At 34.6% G+C, this 22,628-nt stretch overlaps 1 protein-coding gene across 9 annotated transcripts in view; it reads right to left on the reverse strand.

Annotated features, from left to right (window-relative positions):
* Positions 1-22,628, reverse strand: part of EPHA5 (EPH receptor A5) — a 347,353-nt gene that overhangs the window by 62,579 nt on the left and 262,146 nt on the right. For 6 of the 9 annotated variants that reach the window (XM_025435555.3, XM_049093001.1, XM_049092998.1 and 3 more), the window contains one exon: positions 20,918-21,023. In XM_025435555.3, the coding sequence (XP_025291340.1) occupies positions 20,918-21,023 (106 nt within the window). The remainder of the gene's footprint in view (positions 1-20,917; positions 21,024-22,628) is intronic. The other 3 variants (XM_035717165.2, XM_025435556.3, XM_049093000.1) reach the window with 1 other exon arrangement.

Here is a 22,628-nt window from a genome sequence, read left to right on the forward strand (position 1 = left end):
TTTTTATTTTTATTTCATTGAATTGTGTTTTTGAGTAACTGAGTAAATCAGGGATTTATATGTGCAACTCAATCACTATTTCCAAGTCATAGTCTAGACACATTGGAATAGGATATCATTATACGCAGTAATTTTTCCAAACTTCTTTTCTAGTTCTCTGTTTCTTTCTCACTATAGAGCTTTTTATCCCTCACCAACAATTATAGGTGCCTTCCTTTTACCTCCTAACATGCTTTACTAACAATTGTCATACCTAAGCAAGAATCACTGATAGATGGGTTTTGAAACATCAGTGGATCTTTGAGTCTTATCAAGTTCCAAGCCTGTCATTCTCATATCTTGCTGTGAAATAATGAGAAATATATATTTATAGTATCTACTTCCCAGTTCCCAAAACAGAATTCCTAAAACCTTATAGATATGGGTGCCAGGAGAATCTTTTGTTCCAATATTTATTCTTTGACTCCAGTTCCTGGCACAGAGCTCCTAAAACTCTTGTAATTTCCTGGTAATCACATCACAAAGAGCATATCTTGTTCTAATATTTGGTCTTTTATTCTGGTTCTTGACACAAAGCTTCTAAATCTCTTGGAATTCCCTGGGTGTTAGGAATGTCTTTTGTGGGACGCCTGGGTGGATCAGTGGTTGAGCATCTGCCTTTTGCTCAGGGTGTGATCCTGCAGTCCTGGGGTTGAATGCCACATTGGGGTCTCTGCAGGGAGCTGCTTTTCCCTCTGCCTGTGTCTCTGCCTCTCTCTCTCTCTCTCTCTCTCTCTCTCTCATGAATAAATAAAATCTGAAAAAAAGAGGAATGTCTTTTGTACTAATAAGGTGATTCTCGTCGGTCTCCTGGATGGAGGCTGATCAGCAGAAACATCTAGGTCATGAGTAGAAGTATAGAATTTTCAATCATACCCCTCATTCTCCAGAGAGAAGATAAGGGCTAGAAATGGAGTTAATGATCAATCATGTCTACACGATGAAGTCTCTATAAAAACCCCAAGAGTCCAGAGTTCAGAGAGCTTCCACACACCAGGAGGGTGATGCACCTCAATTCCATGAGCTTCAGGATTTTGCATTCAGGCCTTGCCCTATGTATCTCTTCAACTGGCTATTCATCTGTACCCTTTATCATATCATTTATTATATAATAAACTAGTAGATGTAAGTAAATGTTTCCAGAGTTTTGTGACCTGTTCTAGCAAATGATCGAACTCAAGGAAACAGGTCATGAGAACCCCTGAGTGTAGAACAGAAGCTGTGTGCACCCAGGGACAGACTACTTGTGATTGCTGTCTGAAATAGAGGGCAGCCTTGTAGGATTGAGCCCTTACCCTGTGGTGCCAACTCCAGGTCCTGTCAGAATTGAATTGAATTGCAGTCCACCCAGCTGATGTCATTGAGAATTGCTTGGCATGGAAAAACAAACAAAACCCACATACCTGGTATCAGAAGCATTGTGAGTATGGTAGTAGTGTGAGAGTATAGGACAAACACAAAAGGAGTATCTTTCCAACACATTTGCTTTTTTCTTGTATTTCCTCTTTCAAGCCAGAAATGTCCTATTAGTATATTCATCTTAGGGCTGAGGGTTCTGAGACTCAAAGAAGAAGCAGTTTTCCCAAGATCGCACCTGAACCCAAGCTGTGGAGGTCATATGGGGGCACCAGTTACTGCATTATACTGCATTGGAAGCCCAATTCCTTTCACATCTTCCAGGTCCTTTCCCTCCAACCACTCCCACAGCCACATTCCTCTCTTCTCTGTTGAAAACTTCACATGTTGTCATGGACAGCTCTGCAACAGACCTTTCCTTCTTCCTCTATCAATAGCTTGCTATTATGTTAAAAAGTGGATAGATTAACTCACAATTACATATAGCACCTAAAATGCCTGTATATGGGTCTAGCCTTTACTATAGCAAAATATATCAAATTTTGTTTGGAAGTATGAAAGGATAGATGTCATAAAATTACTTAATGACCCAAACTCTACTATTAGTCAAATGCATGTATAAAATAGAGTTCAAATCATATAAGTGACTGACCTAAATAAATTATACACATTTCAAGGATTTCTAAAATAAAAGCAAAACCCAAAACTCTACAGATCTAAGTGTGCCAGGTGCAGCCATCCCTTTCCTGAAGGATGAAGTCACAAAAGCAAGCAAACCAAAAAACTAACTGGCTTTAACTTTGGAATCAGGAACTGTCCTTATTTCTTACTCTGGAAACAACTATTAGGACCCAGGGATATCACACACTACATGAAAGTAGAAAGAAAGCTTCAGAGGATTTATCTTTAGACGACATTTCAATTGATCTATTTCCCAAGCTATACCTTAATGAAGATTTGCTGTATTTCTTTTAATCATTCTAATGGGCCCAAGATCATTATAAAACAAGTTCTTCTTCCATGAATGCACAGTTCAAGGCATTGATGCAGCTAGCAAATGTTATTGAACATGTTAGATTTATTCAGTCTGCTTATTCCAGTGTATATTTAGGCACTCAAAGTGAATTTCACCAAATATTAACCACCTTTTGTACACTTTTTGTTGCAGTAATAGACACAATGATTCTCCTTATTAGCAAACATTTACTAACAATCTATGTGCTGTGCTTTCAGAATAAGGAATTATATAAAAACAACTTTCTATTCACAGTATGCAATGATTCTAAACCTACCTAGGGATTAAAGCAACAGATGATATTTAAACCAACAAATACCAAAAAAGAATCAACAGGGCTCAACCTAGAACAATTAAATCAAAATAGCTTAGTTGTGGGATCCCAGGTATCATTATTTTTCAAAAGCTTGGATTCTGAATTTCCTCCCGTTTGACAACCACTGATCCAATAGGTACTCAATAAATACTTGTTGTGTTGAAGTGATGTGCCTTATAACATTCTTAGGGCAATTTGTTTTATGAATACAAAGGGAAAGGTTCATAATTAGCATATTAATTGTCTGCATGTTAATAAAAACTTCTGAAGTGCCTAGAGGTGCTTAAAAACAATTTGTTCTCTGGTAAGTACCTTAAATAATTCTGCAATTTGTTTACAGTGTTAATTTATATTATCTACAAATGAAGACTATTTTTTTAAGTAACTGTAAGTTTCATCCTGCTCTCTCTTTTTAGACGAGATCGGGCGCGTTCAGGGTGGTATGGCCGTAGACCTGCTCTCTCTTTTTAAACCTCAAGTTTTGTTTTGTTTTATTTTGTTTTTCTAACATCTATCTTTACAGATTTCTTTTAATGGCAAGTTTAATGTTTAACAATAGACTCTTTTGAACTTCTATATTTCAATAATAGCTTCCTGGAATAATTAGAAGTCATAATATCTCAACCAAAATAACCAAACTATAAAATTATCTGTATTCAGCATCTCTATTTTGCCCTTGTAATTATTAGACCAAAGACTTACATAAAGTTATATGAAAACAAAGCTCAGTTTTGCCACAGATTTGTCAGAAGAGCTTTCAAGAAGTAGATATTTTGACATAAAAGATTTTCTTTAAACTGTCACTGAGCTGGAGTAAATCAGAACCACATACACATTTGTTTATATAATTTTACATATTATATATATTACTTATATATAAACATATATAATATTTGTAAATAAGAAAGCTCATGACAAAAATAGTAGAAAGGAATAGGGATTAGGCTGGCGAAGGTCACAGGTAGAGGCTGTAGAAAGCCTTGTAGAGGTCTAGAGAGTCACAATGCACCAGGCATGCCATGTGCATTCATCCTATATGCCTTCCTTATCACACACTAAATGAACTGATACAATTTCTCTTCACTCAATGAACTGATACAATTTCTCTTCACTAACTTAAATTTAACATTTCTGTAACAATATTTCTGTATTCATTAAAGTGAAGATAATCATATTCTCTATTCTATTCTTGTACCAATGGTTAAAAATATAGTACTAATTATGTTACTTTGAAATGACATGTCTCACTATTAGAATGTCCATGCTATGAAAGTAAGAAGCATTCAATCCCATTAAAAAAGCAAACCCTACAGGTCACCAAGTTTAGAAAAATCTATTTTAGTGAGTCATAACAAAAAGAGGTTACACAATACACCTAGTACTTTTGCAAAAAGTGGTTCCAGTGCGATATTTTGAACAGAAAAATCAGTTTCACCTTTTCATACATTGCTTAAATGTTTTTTATATTATTCAAATTTAAAGAACTAAAAGTCACTACTATATTATTGTACACATATATACACATTTATATATGTCATATGGATTTATATATACATGAAAATGCATATAAATATAATATATACATAAATATGTGTAAGCTATAATTTAGATATGGTCAATAAAATACTGATGCCTTTTTACTATATCTAGTCTACATACTCTTATCAATATCTATATTTTGAAGCTAATGTCCATCTTGTCAGGTCAGATGGAAAAATGTACATTAGAGGTCATATCACCCCTAAGGATGGCTCAACTGGCCAGAACATGTAGGCTGAAGCTCAATGGATAGGAATGATTGCTTATTATTCAAAGGAAGCTGTAGGACAAGTAGTTAATCAGCACCACCTTAAAGATATATATACCTAATGAAATCTCTAACATGAAAAAAGATATATATATATATATATATATATATATATATATATATATATATATATTCCTATTATTTTTTGGTCCACAAATGGCCATTTTAATGAAGAAAACCATGATAATTTACAAATAAATCACTTTTTGGGCCAGAGCCAGGAGGGTTGAGGGCAGAAAGGAGGTGGAGGCCGTTGGGAGTCTGGGGCCATGAGCTCAGCACCTTCACAACCAATCCTACCCAGGCTCTCATAGGCTGGGCAAGCCCCAGAGGACCCTGGCCCCTGCCCCTTGACTCCCACTACTCATTTTCTAGTGGGAAGTTCTTGGGTTAACTTCAGGACAGAAGGTGGAGAAGGAAGGAATATTTATATATTCTTCATGTTAGAAATTTATATATATATATATATAATTAGATTATATATATATTATATAATTATATATTAAAATTAGATTTCAAGTCTTTTGATATGGAACAAACCATATCAAACCTCCAGGGACCAGAGGATATGGTCCCTGGAAGACCAGAGGAACACCTACTAGCATGACCTCCTAGGCCTCCAGTCAATGGTGTCCACATTTTCAGAAGACTGCTGCACCAAACTTTGCCCCTAAAATCCTCACTTGAAAGCCATCAGGGAGTTCAGGACTTTTAAGCAGTAGCTCCCTACTCTCTCAGATAGAACCACACCAATAAATTTGTGTCTATCTTTCTTCACTTCAAAAGCTTAGTGTAAGTTTTTATTGGCTTGTTGTGCATCTGGTGGATGAACTCTCCCTTCAGTTCAGTTATAATCTTCTAAAAGCTCAACTTCTTCCTCAGATAGCAAATAAGAAATAGATATTGTGGGCATTATATAGGTAGGACATACTATAAACTGATATTTGACCTCAAAAACTGGCAAACAGGTAGGTAATAGGAAAAGTTTTCTACTAAAACCACTAAAAATGCATTTTTTCACCTCTATCTCAACCTCATTCCCCCTTTTTTTCTTTCTTATCTCTCACTTTTCTGACATTGTAAAGATATATTATTTCATAAGTTATCTGATAAGACAAAATTCATCTTAAACAATTTTTATCCTTTAACTTCAAAATTATATGGTTTATTTCACAAATGAATAAAATCAAAGTGATACTGATTTAAACTAGTTTCATTTAAGCTCTGTAGTAATTGACCCGAGTGGTCAATTGGTCCAGACTTTATCAATATATACCAACTTCCCTAATTTTTATCCACTCTTCCAACTTAGGACCAACTAGAAGAAGTCAAACATGCTACTCTAATCAATCCCACAGGATGTTCTATTTCTAGTTAGACCACTTCCATCTACCACATGACAATAACTTCCAATCGTGGCAAAACTAAAGCCTTTCCTTCTTTTCATTACAAAGCATTTACACTCCTCTGCCTGTCTTTGGGTTTCTGCCAGATGCAAGTGATGGTGGTTGATTCCCTTGCTATAGCAATCTCTTAATAAATAGTCTTTGCTTGTTCTCATTTGGGTGTTTTTTGTTTATTTCCACAGAAGAAATAATCTTTACTAGTTCAATAAAGGAAAATTACATAGATTTATCTTTGCAATCAACTGGCATCTTAGTTCTGTTCTGACACAATAATAGTGTTGATATACAAAATACTGAATCATGTGTTGCTTTCTTCTGTGTGATGATGCCATCACTGAGCAAACATCAATTACCTCCATTTGTAGAAGCCTAAAGTAACCACTGAGCTCTTCTATCCCAGTCATTTCACTGCTGAAACAGGTCTATCTCTAAAGCTTATTTGAGGGGAGTGTGTGACTCTCATGACTAACCTGTCTGTGCTTAACTATTTGCAGTTTTGAGAGAAGTAGAGAGTTAAAAGTAAGGACAGATTGTGAAAAAAGTGATGTTAATTTTGCCAGCTTAAAAAAATGTTTTAAGCACAGCTCTGATAGTAACATTTGCTTTAAACAGCCATTTGTCTTAATGAAAAAATAATATCATTTTAAAACAAGTGGGTCTGATATTTCCCACACATTTCTTCTCCCTTCCCTTATATTCCCTTTCACTAATATCAGAAAGGGAGACAGAACATAAAGACTCCTAACTCTGGGAAACGAACTAGGGGTGGTGGAAGGGGAGGAGGGCGGGGGGTGGAGGTGAATGGGTGATGGCACTAAGGGGGGCACTTGACGGGATGAGCACTGGGTGTTATTCTGTATGTTGGCAAATTGAACACCAATAAAAAATAAATTTATTATAAAAAAATAAAATAAAAACAAGTGGGTCAAAAAGAGGAAACTAATCAAAGAATAAGCATATGTAAGTTCTGATTTATTTAGCTCCCTCCATTATGGCTGTTGAATATTGTTTCAGAGTTGAATCACTATATCAGCATTAAACTTACAAGGTAGAGATAAAGGTAAAATTAACAATTGCATCCCATGCAAAACAAATATTACTAAAAAGTAAACAAAACTTGACACTTCTAATAATATATCTTTACTATATGAAGAACTAAGATCCCATTAATTTAAATAGGTAAAGAGCATGTATATATAATTTATGAAACTGGTAATAAAGTAGCTGATGGGGGATCCCTGGGTGGCTCAGCAGTTTGGTGCCTGCCTTTGGCCCAGGGTGCAATCCTGGGGGTCCCGGGATTGAGTCCTGCATCGGGCTCCCAGCATGGAGCCTGCTTCTCCCTCTGCCTGTGTCTCTACCTCTCTCTCTCTCTATGTCTATCATGAATAAATAAATAAAATCTTAAAAAAATAAAGTAGCCGATGCCTACAGTTATTGTATATATATTAATAAACATATTAAATTTCAAAAATAAATGCAATTAAAAATACAGAACTATTGTTTTCCTGTTAAATTAGCAGACTGGCTAGTTTGTGAACCACCAGGAAATGTCACACACTGATGGAAGGAATGGTAATTTGTACAATGATTCAGGAGGGCCATTTGTCACTATGTATCAACAATCTTAAAAATATTCATATTCTTATGAATCAATCCTTATTTTGAATTATACAAATACATTCTATGGACATCAAAGACAGATATAGTAACTCCTCTCCTCATAACAATAAAAACAGAAAAGAAACAAATAATACCAAAGGAAAAGCATATGGAAAAAGTTAGACATTAGAGTATCAAAGATCTACTAAAATTTACTTTTAAAATGCTTTTAATCACACAAGGAAATTTTATATTTTTATATTGTCAAGGAAAATAGCAAATAAAACTATAAGTTATGAATTAAACCTTATATATAAAAAGATCTTAATACGTGTGCAAAACATGAATATTGATTGCTTCTGGTGGATAAATATGATTTTCTTTCTGTATTTTGTCTTCCATATTCTCTATAGTTTTTAATCAGAAAATTAAGAAATGCAAATATAAATAAAATATCAGCTAGTAAGATATTAGGACAATCATCTTAACTGTGCCCACTATGTAAAGTGCAGTGCTAAATGTAGACTGAAATTTATAGAAAAGGCTGACAGCAAGAGACCTTGGGAATGTCAAAATAATGATATCTAAGGATGCTCATCTAAGGAAATGGACATTAATCTAAAGTTGAAGACATGTTGGAACATAGCTAAAGCAATCCAGCAATTTGCATATTTGATGTCTAAGGAATTATAATATAATGGGTGGGCAGATGGAAGCAGGATTGATAGTGATTTCCACTTCAGGATATATGATGTACTGAGATGATCCTCTGATAGACTTCCAAACTGAGTTACTTAGGAGTCCTCTAAGAGCGAGGGTTTTCAAAGGATTGGAGACATAGCAGCAGGATTCAATCACCCTGGTGTTGGGAAATGATGGAAACAAAGGGCCAAACTACACAGGTTGCAGCCAGAAAGATGAGATGTACGTAGGATTTTACATCTCAATTTCTGGGATCAACATTTAGAAGCCTCAGAGCTTGGGCAGAAAAACACTGGATGGTAAAATAGACATTCAAAATATCAGAGAGGAAGACGGTTGGGGATGATAAAATAGATGAAGGGGATTAAGAGGTACAAACATCCAGTTATAAAATAAATGTCATGAGGATGAAATAAATGCACAGCATAGGGAATGTAGTCAAAAATATTGTATGGTGAACATGAACATTGTGAACATTTCATAATATATATAGTTGTTGGTTTACTATATTGTGTACCTGACACTAGTATAATAGTGTGTGGCAGGCACATCAATGACACTTCGATTAAAAATAAATAAATATTAAATAAAAAGGAATGCTACATTGGTTAATATCCAGCAACCAAAGGTTTAAATTAATTTTCAAATGATGAAAAAATACAAGCATTTGGTGTCAAAAGATCTATAATGACTATATTATAAAACTACAAAGAAAAAGTATTTTCCCATTGGAGCTAGAGAGTGATGGTACAAATAGCACAGGTTTGAAATGATCAACTATAGATTTTTAGGGTTCCAGGAAAGCCTGGGTTTATGCTGTCCCATGATATTACAAATGGCTAGAGAAGAGATAAATCTAGAAGACCACAATATGTACATTTGAAATAGCTGGAATAGGACTAGATCAGAGAGTCAGATAGTGACATCAAAATAAATCAAGAGGTCCTTATGTACTAGAAAACATGTAAGTCATACAAATGTAGAATTCTGATTTATCATATATTTGTCTTATCAAAATTTATATATAAACAATGGTCAATATCACTTATGTACATACTGAATTCATGCTGATTTGAGGATAACTTATTGGATTTTTACATCATCTTTGGCATGATGAGACAGAAATTAGTCATTTGCATGGCTAAATTTCATCTTAAAAGTTTTCTGAGGAAGACTGGACCTATAGATTGACATTCTGGCAATTACACTGTTAAAAAATTTAGGAGAATCAGAATAATTTTACAGATTTAATATCTACACTGCTTAAATATTTGTGCTGAACTTGGTATTCTTAGAAAAGTAGTATGTTATTGGCATATGAAGATCTCTCAAACAACTTTAGCAGTGAGGATTTGTGGTAAGGATTCTAGATAGGCTAAGAAAAAAATAATATTAACATATACAATTTTTCACTTAATTTTATATTCCTACATATTTTTAAAGATGTTTGCTCAAATATTTGCTCTGTGATTGGCTGTATGATTACCTTTACATTCTTACCTGTACTATTTCTCCGTATTTTGTACCAGGTATCTCTTTGTATTAAACAGTCAAAATATTAAACAATTAAAATACTAAAGCAAAGTTACTTGACTTCAGTTGAAACTCAGCATATATTTTTTTAATGTTGGCACACTGTATATATTATCTATTGGTTTAAACAATGCCTATCAAATTTGCTTCAAGAAAATCAATGAAACAGGCATAGAAATGTCAAAGCAGCAGTAGGATTTCCAGATGTCAGAAGCATGGAGAGCTCTGGGAGGGGAGAGAAGAGGTGTTTGTGAGATACATGAGATATTTGAATCCTATGGAATGTTCAGTCTGGAGGGACCCTGAAAAGGAATTATATTGTTGGTCTAAGAACCTAAAAAAAAACAGTCTTTCCTTCACTAATCACCACAAACAGGTCCCACTTTGCCACCTTGACATCTTGTCTTTCAAGATGTATGTGGTGGTGTGAAGAGGAGACAAAAACAAACAACCTGTGATGAAGTTTAACCCATCTTTCTCCTTTAGATCTACCTTAACTCAAGAGAACTCAATAATGACCATGATGGAGATGTGGAATCCAATGCCAGACCATAAGAATGGGAAGAAAAGATAACAGGTCATTAAAAAAATAAACAAATGAAAGAGTGATCTAAAGAGCAGAATCCCCAAAATAAGCATTAAAATTCACTGACATTGTTATGTGGTATTGATGGCTTCAAGAGAGTAGAGAAATGCCTGTAGACTATTAAGAGCAAATGCATGCCAAGATCTAAGAGAACACTGCCATTTTTCTGTAAGATTAAAAAGTCAGGGGAGTAAGAAATAATGAGAAGCAAGAAGTGAGCTAAAGCAAAAAGATTTTTTGGTAAGCAAGATAATTAGAATATAATATGTTTTGTAGCACTAAAACTATCACAGACATCAGATATATCTAACCTCAATTCCTCCCATAGCACAATAAAAAAATGCGGCTGTTTGAAACTCAGTTGCTAATCCATTAGAAACATTTCTTTCTTTGCAGGTTTATGCAAGTTTTTAAAAAGAGCACAGATCTTAAACAAATGTGGTTTTTAGCCGGTGCTTAAAATCATTTGGAACATTTTATTGTCATTTGCTTCATTTCTCAGCAATGGATATACTCTCAGACATGGCTCAGGAAATTAACTGAGTTTTTGTTGAATAGACGGTCTATCCTTTGGCTTAGGGCAGTGCTATTGATTTTTCTCTGTAGAGCTGGGTATCAGGTTCCTGTGAAAGCCTGTGTGGGCTCAGGGAGATGTGGTAAGATTCCCAGAAACCTAGCAGTCTTCTATTAGAGCCATGTGTCTCCTGGCATGCCAGCATGTTCTCTTTCATATCTTATTGATACTGAGCTTCAGGCAAATGGAATTTCAGACAAAAAGCATATTTTGCCCTTGTAGTTAGGCTTTTGACCTGCCCTATGCTTCATACTTGATGAAATCTGAGAATCTTTAGATTCTTTGCTGTAATCTTTTTTTTTTTTTTTAGTTTTGCAAATCAATGATATTAGCTTATCTTGGTAACATAGAGTTTTCCTTCTAAATGTTTGCCTCAATATAACTTCCTGAGAATGGCAGTGATGTTTCTGTGTTTGATCTGTGAGAAGTCACAGGTGGGATATTCAATAATGTTGAGCAATTGAACAGGTAACCCTCTTGGGTTCAGTTTCCTAGGACGATTTACTTCCCACAGTGGGCAATTAGTTGTTGCTATGCTCCTAGTCTTTTTGGCACTGCTCTGCCCTGATCCCCATTTGTCAGTTATTAATAAATTATGATCTTCTCTCTAATTATCTTTGATTCAGAGCCTTTGAAGAAAAAAGCATGTAATCATGAGAAAATAGAAGGAATAACAACTCTCAGATATTAAATCAATACACATGCCTGGATTTATCACAGTTTCATAAAGTCACATCTACTGTTAATTCATAAACCACTGAGATTTGCTTTTAATGAGAGCTTTCCTAAAATCAGTGATTGCATGTGTGATTATAAATATTTTGCTATTTATCATTATTTTAAGACAAAATAGTATTAGATAAAATATTTTCATATAATACTTTTTCTTACCAAAATTTACCAAGTTCCAAAACTATATGGCCCTTGTTATGTTAAAAATGCTAAAACACAACGTATTCATGATACCTCTGATCTGAAGAGAATCAGGAGAGAAATACAAACCTACACTATCATTAATAAAAACTATTGCTACTTGATGTTACCAGGTATATCATCATATTAGCATTACCATATCTAAAGGGCAAGTAAATAATATAAGCTGACGAAGATTTGTTTTTTTTAAAGATTTATTAATTTATTTGCACATGCAAAAGAGAGAGAGCAAGCATGCGCCAGGTTGGGGAGAAGGACAAAGGGGGAGGGAGAGAATCTTAAGCCCTGTGAGCACAGAGCCTGACACAGGGATCAATCTCATGACCCTAAAATCTGAGCCAAAATCAAGAGTTGGATGCTTAACCAATTGACCCTCCCAGGCACCCCATCTGATGAAGATTTTTTTTTTATTTTTTTTATTTATGATAGTCACACACAGAGAGAGAGAGAGAGAGAGGCAGAGACACAGGCAGAGGGAGAAGCAGGCTTCATGCACCGGGAGCCCGACGTGGGACTCGATCCTGAGTCTCCAGGATCGCGTTTGGGCCAAAGGCAGGCGCTAAACCGCTGCGCCACCCAGGGATCCCCTGATGAAGATTTCTTAACTCCTATGTAATACTTCTTTGAAATCACTGTATTTATTTTGTGATGGCACAAAATATTTCAGTAATTGGGAAGAAAGTGTACTTATGGATTAGGTACTGTATTAGACTTATGTCGGTGTTGCTAACAGTTCTCATTTTCTAAACTACCAACATTAGTTTGATTAATAAGGACAAAGCACTTCAAATGGAGATTGATGCACTGTTTAGTTTTAATTCAATAATTTATGAGGTATTCATTCAATTAGGTTATGTGGGAGAGCCACAGAAGTCTTTATCTTCTAAATAGTCACTGAAGAAGAAAGAAGATATTTACTCAATATACTATCATTTGTGGTTGAAAGTTTAAATTTCATGAGAAATATTGATACCTTGCTCTAAGACTTTAGCCAAAGGAAAAAAGGTTTTGGCTAAGGGAATTAAGGAAGATTTTGTGATAGAAAATAGTGGTTAATGTGCATATTGACGTGGGTAGGTTTAAATATTGAGACATGAAATGAAGTATAAGAAAAAAAGGCACAGAGAGAGATCCTCTTTCTGCATTCTTAGTTCATGTGCTTAGTTCATGTACCCTGTCTTCAGATTCAGGTGTGGACTCCTACTCTGCTGGGCCACGCAGTGGAATTTCTCCATTCTCTTCTTAAGGTCCCAGTGCTATTGATTGACTTAGTCTATGGAGCCAGCTTTTAGGTTCCTATCAGAGCCTGTACCGTATGAGCTCTGAGAGTGAAAGGCAAGAGCTGTAAAGTCAGAGCTGGGCTCACTACAGTGACCATTCCTGCTTCAGTGATCCAATAACTGTCCAGTCTCCTGACACTTAATGGGTCACTCTTCAATCTCCTTTGATGGATCTTTCTCCTTCACTCTATCTCTCAATGTCACTGTTGCTGGGCTCCCCCAGATAACCTCATTTTGGTGAGTAACTTTAAATACCGTATTTGTGCCACAACACTCTTCAATAATATGCCTCCAATTGCATAGCAGACACTATTTTAGCACCTAGATCAATAAGTCTCTGTACTTTAGGGTTTTTTTTTATATATATCTGGAACTTTTCATATGATTTATAATTATCTTTTAGAATAAGCCACTTTGAATTTAGCCTCTGCCATATGTGACTAAAGGAGTCCAGGTCAAAAATGCATAGTGGTAATGCTGAAAGGGTAGTCTGCAGTATATTTTCAAGAGTTCTGAACTCCAGTTTCATTCTTCCAGCAATAAAGTCACTGGGTATTTACTGGGAATCTACACTATAATCCGTACATTCAAGATGAGCACCAATCTATTGAAGAGACATATAAAATGATGAACTAAAACTACTTCAATTGGAAAAAAAAAAAAAGTTTTGAGGAAACAGAGAGGTGAAATTAACCAATCATCACAAATCAGGAATGGTCATAAATTGGTGACATTGAATGCGTGTAGTTCTAGAATAAATCATTTATCTAGCACTATTTTTCAGTGAAGGACTGAGGGACAATTCATTAAAATCCAGTTTATTTTTTATTTACTGTAGTGTCAAAATATCACCGACAGTACTTTCTAGGAGAGGCTTTATTTATATATTGACCAGTTTTGAAAGTTTTATTTATTTATTTTTTGGAAAGTTTTTTTTTTTTAAATATTTTATTTATTTATTCATGAGAGACAGAGAGAGAGAGAGAGAGAGAGAGAGGCAGAGGGAGAAGCAGGCTCCATGCAAGCCTGATGTGGGACTCGATCCCAGGACTCCAGGATCACACCCTGGGCCGAAGGCAGAAACTAAACTGCTGAGCCACCCAGGGATCCCCATAAAGGTTTTAAATAATAATAATTAATATTATTATTTTGGGGGATCCCTGGGTGGCGCAGCGGTTTGGCGCCTGCCTTTGGCCCAGGGCGCGATCCTGGAGACCCGGGATCGAATCCCACGTCGGGCTCCTGGTGCATGGAGCCTGCTTCTCCCTCTGCCTGTGTCTCTGCGCCTCTCTCTCTCTCTCTCTCTATCATAAATAAATAAAAATTAAAAAAAATATATTATTATTTTGGAGGCAGAGAATCAGTGACTTTGTATACAAGAGTTCAGAGTTTCACCAAAATCTACAGTTTAATGCTTATGTATCATAATGCACTTATATAGTGAAGAACAGAAACCCTAAGGTCAGATCTAGGTTCAAGCCCCAGACTTTCACTAACTGTGTACAGTAATTTGTGTTCTAGATATTTTCTCCGAGGAGGAGAAATCATGCACAGATAAGAATCCTTGCCATCTTGGATCTACAGACAAAAAAAAACTAACAGGAGAAATTTATACTTAGTATATAAATAAAACACTACAATTAAGTGTTATGAAGAGGTAAATCAAGGTAAGAGAGATCTGATAGGCAGTGGAAGGAATCACAGGCCCTCATTTCAGTAAGCTCAATTGAGAGGATAGAATTTTGCAATGATGTGAAAGCAGGAGGAAGCTATGTGCCTCTCTGGAACATGGGAGTTTTAGGCAGCCAGAAGAGCCAATACAAAAGCCTCAAGTCTGAACTATTTTTACAATGATCAAGAAACTGCAAGAAGATAATTTTATCAAGCATAATTGAAAGATAGAACTATTAATGAGATATGGTGTTGTGAAATATTACATGTAAAAACCCTTGGAACAATACCTGGGAGGCAGTATGTAATTCATGCTAGACCATATTGTACTTATTATGAACATTATTATGTTATTTCCATTAGGCAAAGAGGGTTCTCTGAAGGTTTTAGAATACTTCATACCTTTTAAAAACCATTCACTAGAGAAGCTATTATGCTTTGATATAAAAAAGTAGGCAGAGCTCTGGCACTTGTCTGAATTAAATAATTACATTAAAAAAATTACATTCAAAATGCCTGCATAATGATTTTATTTGGCTCCAAATAAGTTTGAAGAAAAGTTCCTAAGTACAGTGGATTTTACCATCAAACTATTGTTTTTCTTAACATAAAAATTGTGGTGGCATGTAATAAGAAGTCAGATTTTTCTTGAATTAATGCATCAGACCATCATTGTGGTCCAAAGGAAAACAAAAGTTACCATGAGGGAGGGATTCCAGTTTAAATCCTTGTCTTTATCCATAACTGTTGCGATTCTGCTTACAAAATTCTGTCCATTGATCTGACTACTAAATTAAAGTGGAAATACCTTGAGAAAAAGACATTATCTTCTGATTCCACATGCCCGGGACTTATCTTGATATTTGATGTGCAATAGATGTTCAATAAATGTTTGGATTATTTGAAGAATAAGTCAGTTATAACATATTATTATTAAGAGATTTGAAAAAATTACAAAAGGCTAAATTTTAATATTATTATTATTATTTTTAAAGACTATTCATGAGAGACAGAGAGACAGAGACAGAGACAGAGACAGAGGAAGAGGCAGGCTCCATGCAGGGAGTCCGATGTGGGACTCAATCCCAGGACTGCAGGATCATGCCCTGGGCCGAAGGCAGGCGCTAAACCGCTGAGTCACCCAGGGATCCCCCTAAATTTTAATATTATTTTTAAGTAAAAAACCCTAAAGCAGCATTTTATATAAATCTACTCTTTTTCCTTTACATTTTTAACGTGGCCTCAGTGTCTTAATTTTGATAGGTTAGCCTTTAAGTACACTATCCGTTGAAAAATTTTCAGCTCAGAAACTATGAGACAGGGCAGCCCTGGTAGCTCAGCGGTTTAGTGCCACCTTCAGCCCAGGGCATGACCCTGGAGACCCGGGACCGAGTCCCACATCAGGCTCCCTGCATGAAGCCTGCTTCTCCTTCTACCTGTGTCTCTGCCTCTGTCTCTGTGTGTGTCTCTCATGAATAAATAAATAAAATCTTAAAAAAAAAAAGAAAAAGAAGAAACTATGAGACATTTCAAGTGAATTGAGTTTTGGTTGCTTCATTCACAAAGAGGAAAATAGGATTTAGCAGTTATATGTCCAACCATGGGATTTGAACATGAACAGGCCAAACAAGGGAAGACCTTTGCCCAGAAAATAATCTTTTTCACAGCCATTAAGCCACCCCTCAGACTAACCTTATCATTTTAGGAGCATCATAACATTAAAGTCATTTCTGAATAGCCTTAAAATTGCATCAAAGGCTAAGCAGCTTGAGGAAATTCTTCCACTTTTTATTCCACCTCATAGGTTTTTTAAAATTTTATTTTCCACTTTTAAAACTGGTGACAGATTTAACTTATTTTAAGCATCCAACTCTTGTTTGGGGCTCAGATTGTGGGATGGAGCCTCCTGTGGGCTCCACACTGTGTGGAGTCTGCTTGAGATTCTTTCTCTCTGTTCCTCTCCTCCTATTTTCAATCTCACTCTCTCTCTCTCTCAAATAAAAATGTTTAAAAATGATTTAAAAATAAATAAATTCACAAGCTTTATATCAGGTTGAGAAATAACCAGTAATTAAGGATTAGGCCCCAAGTTTGAAATGGAGACAGAGAAAAAAAGTAACAATGTAATCAGTGATCATCTTCAAAGGAAAGGAAAACAGGAGAAGAAGATTGTAAAAGTCTTTCTCAAACATGTAACTGGGAGTATGGGCATGACCACCATTAATGGAAAAGTTAGTTTATTAAATAATTTATATCTATGTAGTAGTATTAAATCTATGTAGTAGTATCTATAAGGGGAAAATAATAAAATTAGTTTATTATAAGAAAGCAATGTGCATTATCATTTCTGATTAAAGGGGGAAATTTTAAAAAACAATTACAACATACTGCACAAATCAGGAGGTTTAATTTATACTCATCCTAGAGTAATTGGCTCATAGTTTGCTGAGGACATATCAATTTTTTTGTAGTCCAATAAAAAAAACATTTCAAATTAATGATAGAGGAAGTGAAAAGGAGAATCTAAACCCTGCAGAAAATGCTCTATGGAATATTTAGCACCTCTAAAGGAAGATCACACAAAACGTAAGATTGATAGAATCCTAAGATGCTATAATTCTGTTTTTTAAATGAAACTTTTTCACTTAAGATGGATATCTGCCTACATTATTTTAAATTATATTTAGGTAGGAAGACTCCAAAAGGTTCTGTATAATCAATTTTAGCCTAAAGAGATTAGAAAGTATGTGGATCCTGGGGTGGCTCAGCGGTTTAGCATCTGCCTTTGGCCCAGGGCTTGATCCTGGAGTCCCAGGATCGAGTCCCGTGTCAGGCTCCTGGCATGGAGCCTGCTTCTCTCTCTGCCTCTCTCTCTCTATGTTTATCATGAATAAATGAATAAAATCTTTTTTAAAAAAAGTCTCTCTATCTGATTTATCTTTCATTTATTTTAGAACAAAAAAAAGTTCATTTTTTTCTTTGAAATAGATTAGTTCCATAGTATTCATATTTTTGATTTGGTGTGAATAAAAACACAAATTATCAGTGAATATGTATCTTTAAGACATATTTTCTCCTAAATAATATAAATTGCCAATAAATATTGCATTCAAATAATATTAATATTTCTGCAACATGGAAAAATTAGTTTATCTATACAACCACTGACAAGTAAAATTATTTGTAATCAAAATACATTTTACCTAGGAGCACATATCTGGTTCTTAATAAACTCAACAGATTAAAAAGTGATAAAATAGTTCAGAGTTAAGAGGATAGTCTAAATTTCATTGTATTTTTGTGTGTGTTAGTAATATTTTGGCAAGGAAAGGAGGGAAAAACATATGTAATTCAATGTCTTCCGACCAATTCTATAGTAGACTTTTTTCAACAACTTGTCAGTACTCATATATAACTTCCCAAATACTATTAGGTTTCAGCTACATTTCTTCATTTAATTTTTCTTTTATTTGATAAATCTTTACTGAGTTAATTCAGGACACTGTAGGTATTATGTGATAGGCACACTTCCCCTAGTTCAGACACAAATTGTGAAGCTCATTGTCTTGAATGAGATAGGAAAAGACTTTCAAAAATCATTTCATTTAGCTTTTGAGTACATATATTTATATAAAACATCTTAAAATAACTTATCTATGAAAAGTAGAATAAGATGTCCACAGATGTTTTTATCATAAGACAAATACCCCCCGAAATTCAAGAATGTGCATTCAACAAAATGAAGTAATGAAAATTTCATGCAAAGAAATCTGCTGGTAATAAAATGCAAATCTCAGATTTTGGGGAGTAAAATTTATTTTCCTTTAAATTAAAAATTCATAATCTCTGCACAGTAAGTTGTGTTATAAAATTAAATCAAGACAAAATGTAATATGAATAAAAATGTACAAATTAATAAGGTGTCTCAGGTTTAGTTATGCTGAAAATTAAGTTTTGGGTGTAGTTGTGATTCTCCTATAACTGATAAATTATATTAAAATTTAATTATTCTTACACAGGAAATCCAGGTACATATAGAAGTCATGTAGTGCACATGTGTGGGTGTGCCACATCCTAAAGCATTACTATCTATCCTTCAGTTACCAAGTAATAGGTTATATGAATCTTTTCTCAAACATTTTGTCTAATGCTACAGATGCAACAAAGTAAACTGTTTTTAAGTCAGTTTTGTATATAGATTGGGGAGGAAACATTTTTGAGAACAAGGTCTCATTCACATGCAAGTAAGCAAGAATTCATAGCTGAATGTAGTCAGTAAATTCACATTAAAATATGAAGGTTAAATAAATAGATACATTATATATTTGATTTGTCCTTTAATAAACCCTTAAACACACAAATTTATTGGATTTTAGCTCTTAAATCATTCATCTGGTTTTATTCATTTCCTCTAGGTGTGGACCCAACGAATACAGTATCTTCTTATGATCTGCATGTCCCTAACTATAACTAACACTTCTGGATTTTTGGAAAGGAAGAAGACAACTCTTATCCAAGTTAGAAGTAAAGAAATGTTATAAACAAGCTCTGAAACTGTATCATAGTTATCTACCCTTTTGAGGTAGAAAAGACTCATATGATGCGGTGGTTTTCTTAATAGCTATCAAACACTCAGTTATCTTATGTAATCAAAATCTGAGCAAAGTTGTTATGACAAAATTTATATCTTCCAGGAAGCAGGGACACAGCATTCTTCTCGGGTGACTTCAGAAAGAAAAGAACTGTGGGGCACCAGCTATCCAGCCTTCTGGTCAAATAGGGCTAGTTGTCCTCAATAGAACACAGACTGCTTCCTACCCAGAAATTCTGAAAATGTGTAACTGCTAATCTAACATTAAAAGTAAGCAATGGATTTCTATATATACTCTTAAGGAAATTTTGTACATTCCTGAATAAACAGGAGCTAGAAGAAAATGAATGTTCAGATACAAAAAGAAAGGATGTTCAAATGAATATTTTCAACAATGTTTTACGAATATAGATTGCTGTAACTTAAGGATATAGTCATAAATCTTTTCAGAATACAATATTCAGTATATTGAAAAGTGCCCAATTCTGTATATTTATGAGTTGAATATGTGCTGAAGAGTCAAAAATAAATAAGTAGAACAGGAAGAAAATCAATATGAATATTGATTTTCTGACTTTTTTTGGACCTAACACTACAATTTCACATCTTTAGGCAAGTCTAAATATTTCCATGAAGACTTTCATCAAATTTTCTGCAATAGTCTCATTCCAAAACATTTTCAAATGGACAGCTCTAATTACTGAATATCCTTTCAAACAATGGCCTGGATAAAAAAAATGGAAATATGTCTGTTGTAGGTTGATGTGTTGATGTATTTACTCACTGTGTTTTAAAATTTTTTTTTTCAGAGGGTTGATTATGCTCAGCTCAGCATCAGGAAATACTTTCTACAAAAGTTGTTGTTGGGCCTCTACCTCCTTTATTTTTGTTCAAAATGAAAAATGCAGATGTGTAACACACATGTTAATGTATCGATACAACATTCAGTAAAATTCACTTTCAATCAGTACACACTATTGATGTATTCAGGTTGAAATCATTCAGAGGCTGAAAATAAAAGCAGTCATGTAAGAGGGCTGATTATTTCTCAGAATGTTGGTCTGCCAGAGTGTCTGTATTGTATTCATCACTCTGTTAGGATTGAATGCTGCCTAAGTAGAATTATTAGTTTTATTCCTCTGAATTTACCAGGAAGGCCTTCCCCAACACTAAAATTGAAGCAGACAACCATAAATAATTTTGAGAGAAAAAAATCACATTTAAAATGCTATATCAGAAAAAAGATGGTTAAAGGTAGAATAAATCATAACAAGTTAATAATTAACTCTTGTGAAGTGAGCATATCTGAAAAAAGAGAAATTCTGTACTTAAAAGTTAGCACTTAACATGGACAAGGTAAAGCTTAAAAATACATCATACTTGAGTTTATCTACTGATACATTGCTTGACTGATAGGTTGTGGGATGTGCTTCACAGCCAAATGGCCAGATCAAGGTAAAGAAGAGATCAGGGGCAAAAGTTCAGAATCACAGCTTCCTCTCTTACCTTCCACTGAGGAGGAAGCCAATAACCACTGCCAACAAAATGACTCCCACTGTCACAGACACAGCAATTATAGGAATCTGGCTTTGATCGCTGGATGCTGCAACTGCTGATAGGAGACACAAGAAAGGAAGCCCGAGGTTAAAGAGATCATATGCATTCAAATAAGAGCTGCTTAATAGTCAGTAATCGATGCGTGATTTAAGCAATCCCCCACACTTGGCCGCGATTTCCCCCTCATATCTCTGCTCAGTGGTGTGTAATTGAAAAGACATCTCTAGGAGAAAATATTTACTCTCCAAATGGAAATTTGAAAGAATCACTAAGTCAATGATTATTTCCTTGTCATCATAAAAAATGAATGTAATTGTTTGCATAGTATTTATCTAGGGATCGGGGGTTTGCAAGATAAAATGAAACTTAGTCCTTGAGATCAAACACCTTCATCTAAATAGGTGATGCTAAGTATATGAAATTTGGCATTTTAGAATCCGCATGTGGCTGTTCTCTAGGAAAAAAAAAATCAATATATCAGACAGGGTTTGTGTTTCCCCCCCCCGCCCACATAGACATAGGTTAAACTCCAAAATGTTGTGGCTATGACTTCAGTGAAGTTAATATAATGTCATTATTCTGAAAGCAAGTTTAAAAACTGTAATTTCAAACAGAATATAAACAGTGAGTATACTTTATGTGTAGCACTACTTTTTGAAAGATATCAAGGCATATATATAGAACTTTGAGAAGCCAGCAGTAAGAGTGGATTCATTTACATAATCTTTCAAATACATGGATTTAGATTAAATATCCTATATTTTAACAGTACAATTACCATAATAAGGGGCAATGGACATGATTAGATAGTTATGCTTCAAAAAGCACAGGGATATTTATTTTGTGCTGATAACTGTATTGTATTAAAATAAGAAACGTATAGAATAAAATAACTTTTACTAATGTTCTCAAGAAATGCTCAATAAGATACTTACTATTGTTTAACAATATAATCATCTTGATAAATTCAGAGTGGCATTAGCTCACCTTCATAACAAATTTTAAGTCATCAAAAGTAATAACAACTATACTTTCCACATTTTGTTTCTTATAACTCCTTACCAGATCTTGGCCTAATCAATAGTTTTGGACATCCAAACACTTCCCTTTCTATTATTGTCACCTCTCCCTTGAGTCTTTCAAAGCAAAACTGGCTTTCTGACTCCTTCTTATACTTTATCTATACTTTCTATGCTTTCGGACCAGTCTTCAAACCAAATATTGACAGTAGCTTCTTCATGTTCAAGAAAGATTATTATTGATGATCAAAATCTATGTACCCTCTCTTTTCTTGGATAATAATAGTTGTAGTTCAATGGCTCTTTATCTTGATTGTTCTCTCCTAATATCTGATGCTGAAGTCTGTGGTAGGGAATTCAATGCTGGTGAGCAGTATAAATGGGGTAAGGCAAAGCTAATTCACTATCCCACTATGCCTTCTCCAAGATTTGCTTTATTAATCTCTAAACTCAGATTACTCATACCATTGCTTTTTCTCAGTTCTTTAATTTTCTTTTTGGCAAGAGGAATGTTCTTAGACTTGGTTCATAATATGTTATTTAATTGGGCTCTAAATGCTATTCCAATTATTTTATTTTGATTCTCTTATTAATTTCCTAACAAAATCACCCCCATCATGAGTTCCTCATTTTCTCAAAAC

This window comes from Canis lupus, chromosome 13, assembly GCF_003254725.2.
Source record: "Canis lupus dingo isolate Sandy chromosome 13, ASM325472v2, whole genome shotgun sequence".
Lineage (NCBI taxonomy): Eukaryota > Metazoa > Chordata > Mammalia > Carnivora > Canidae > Canis > Canis lupus.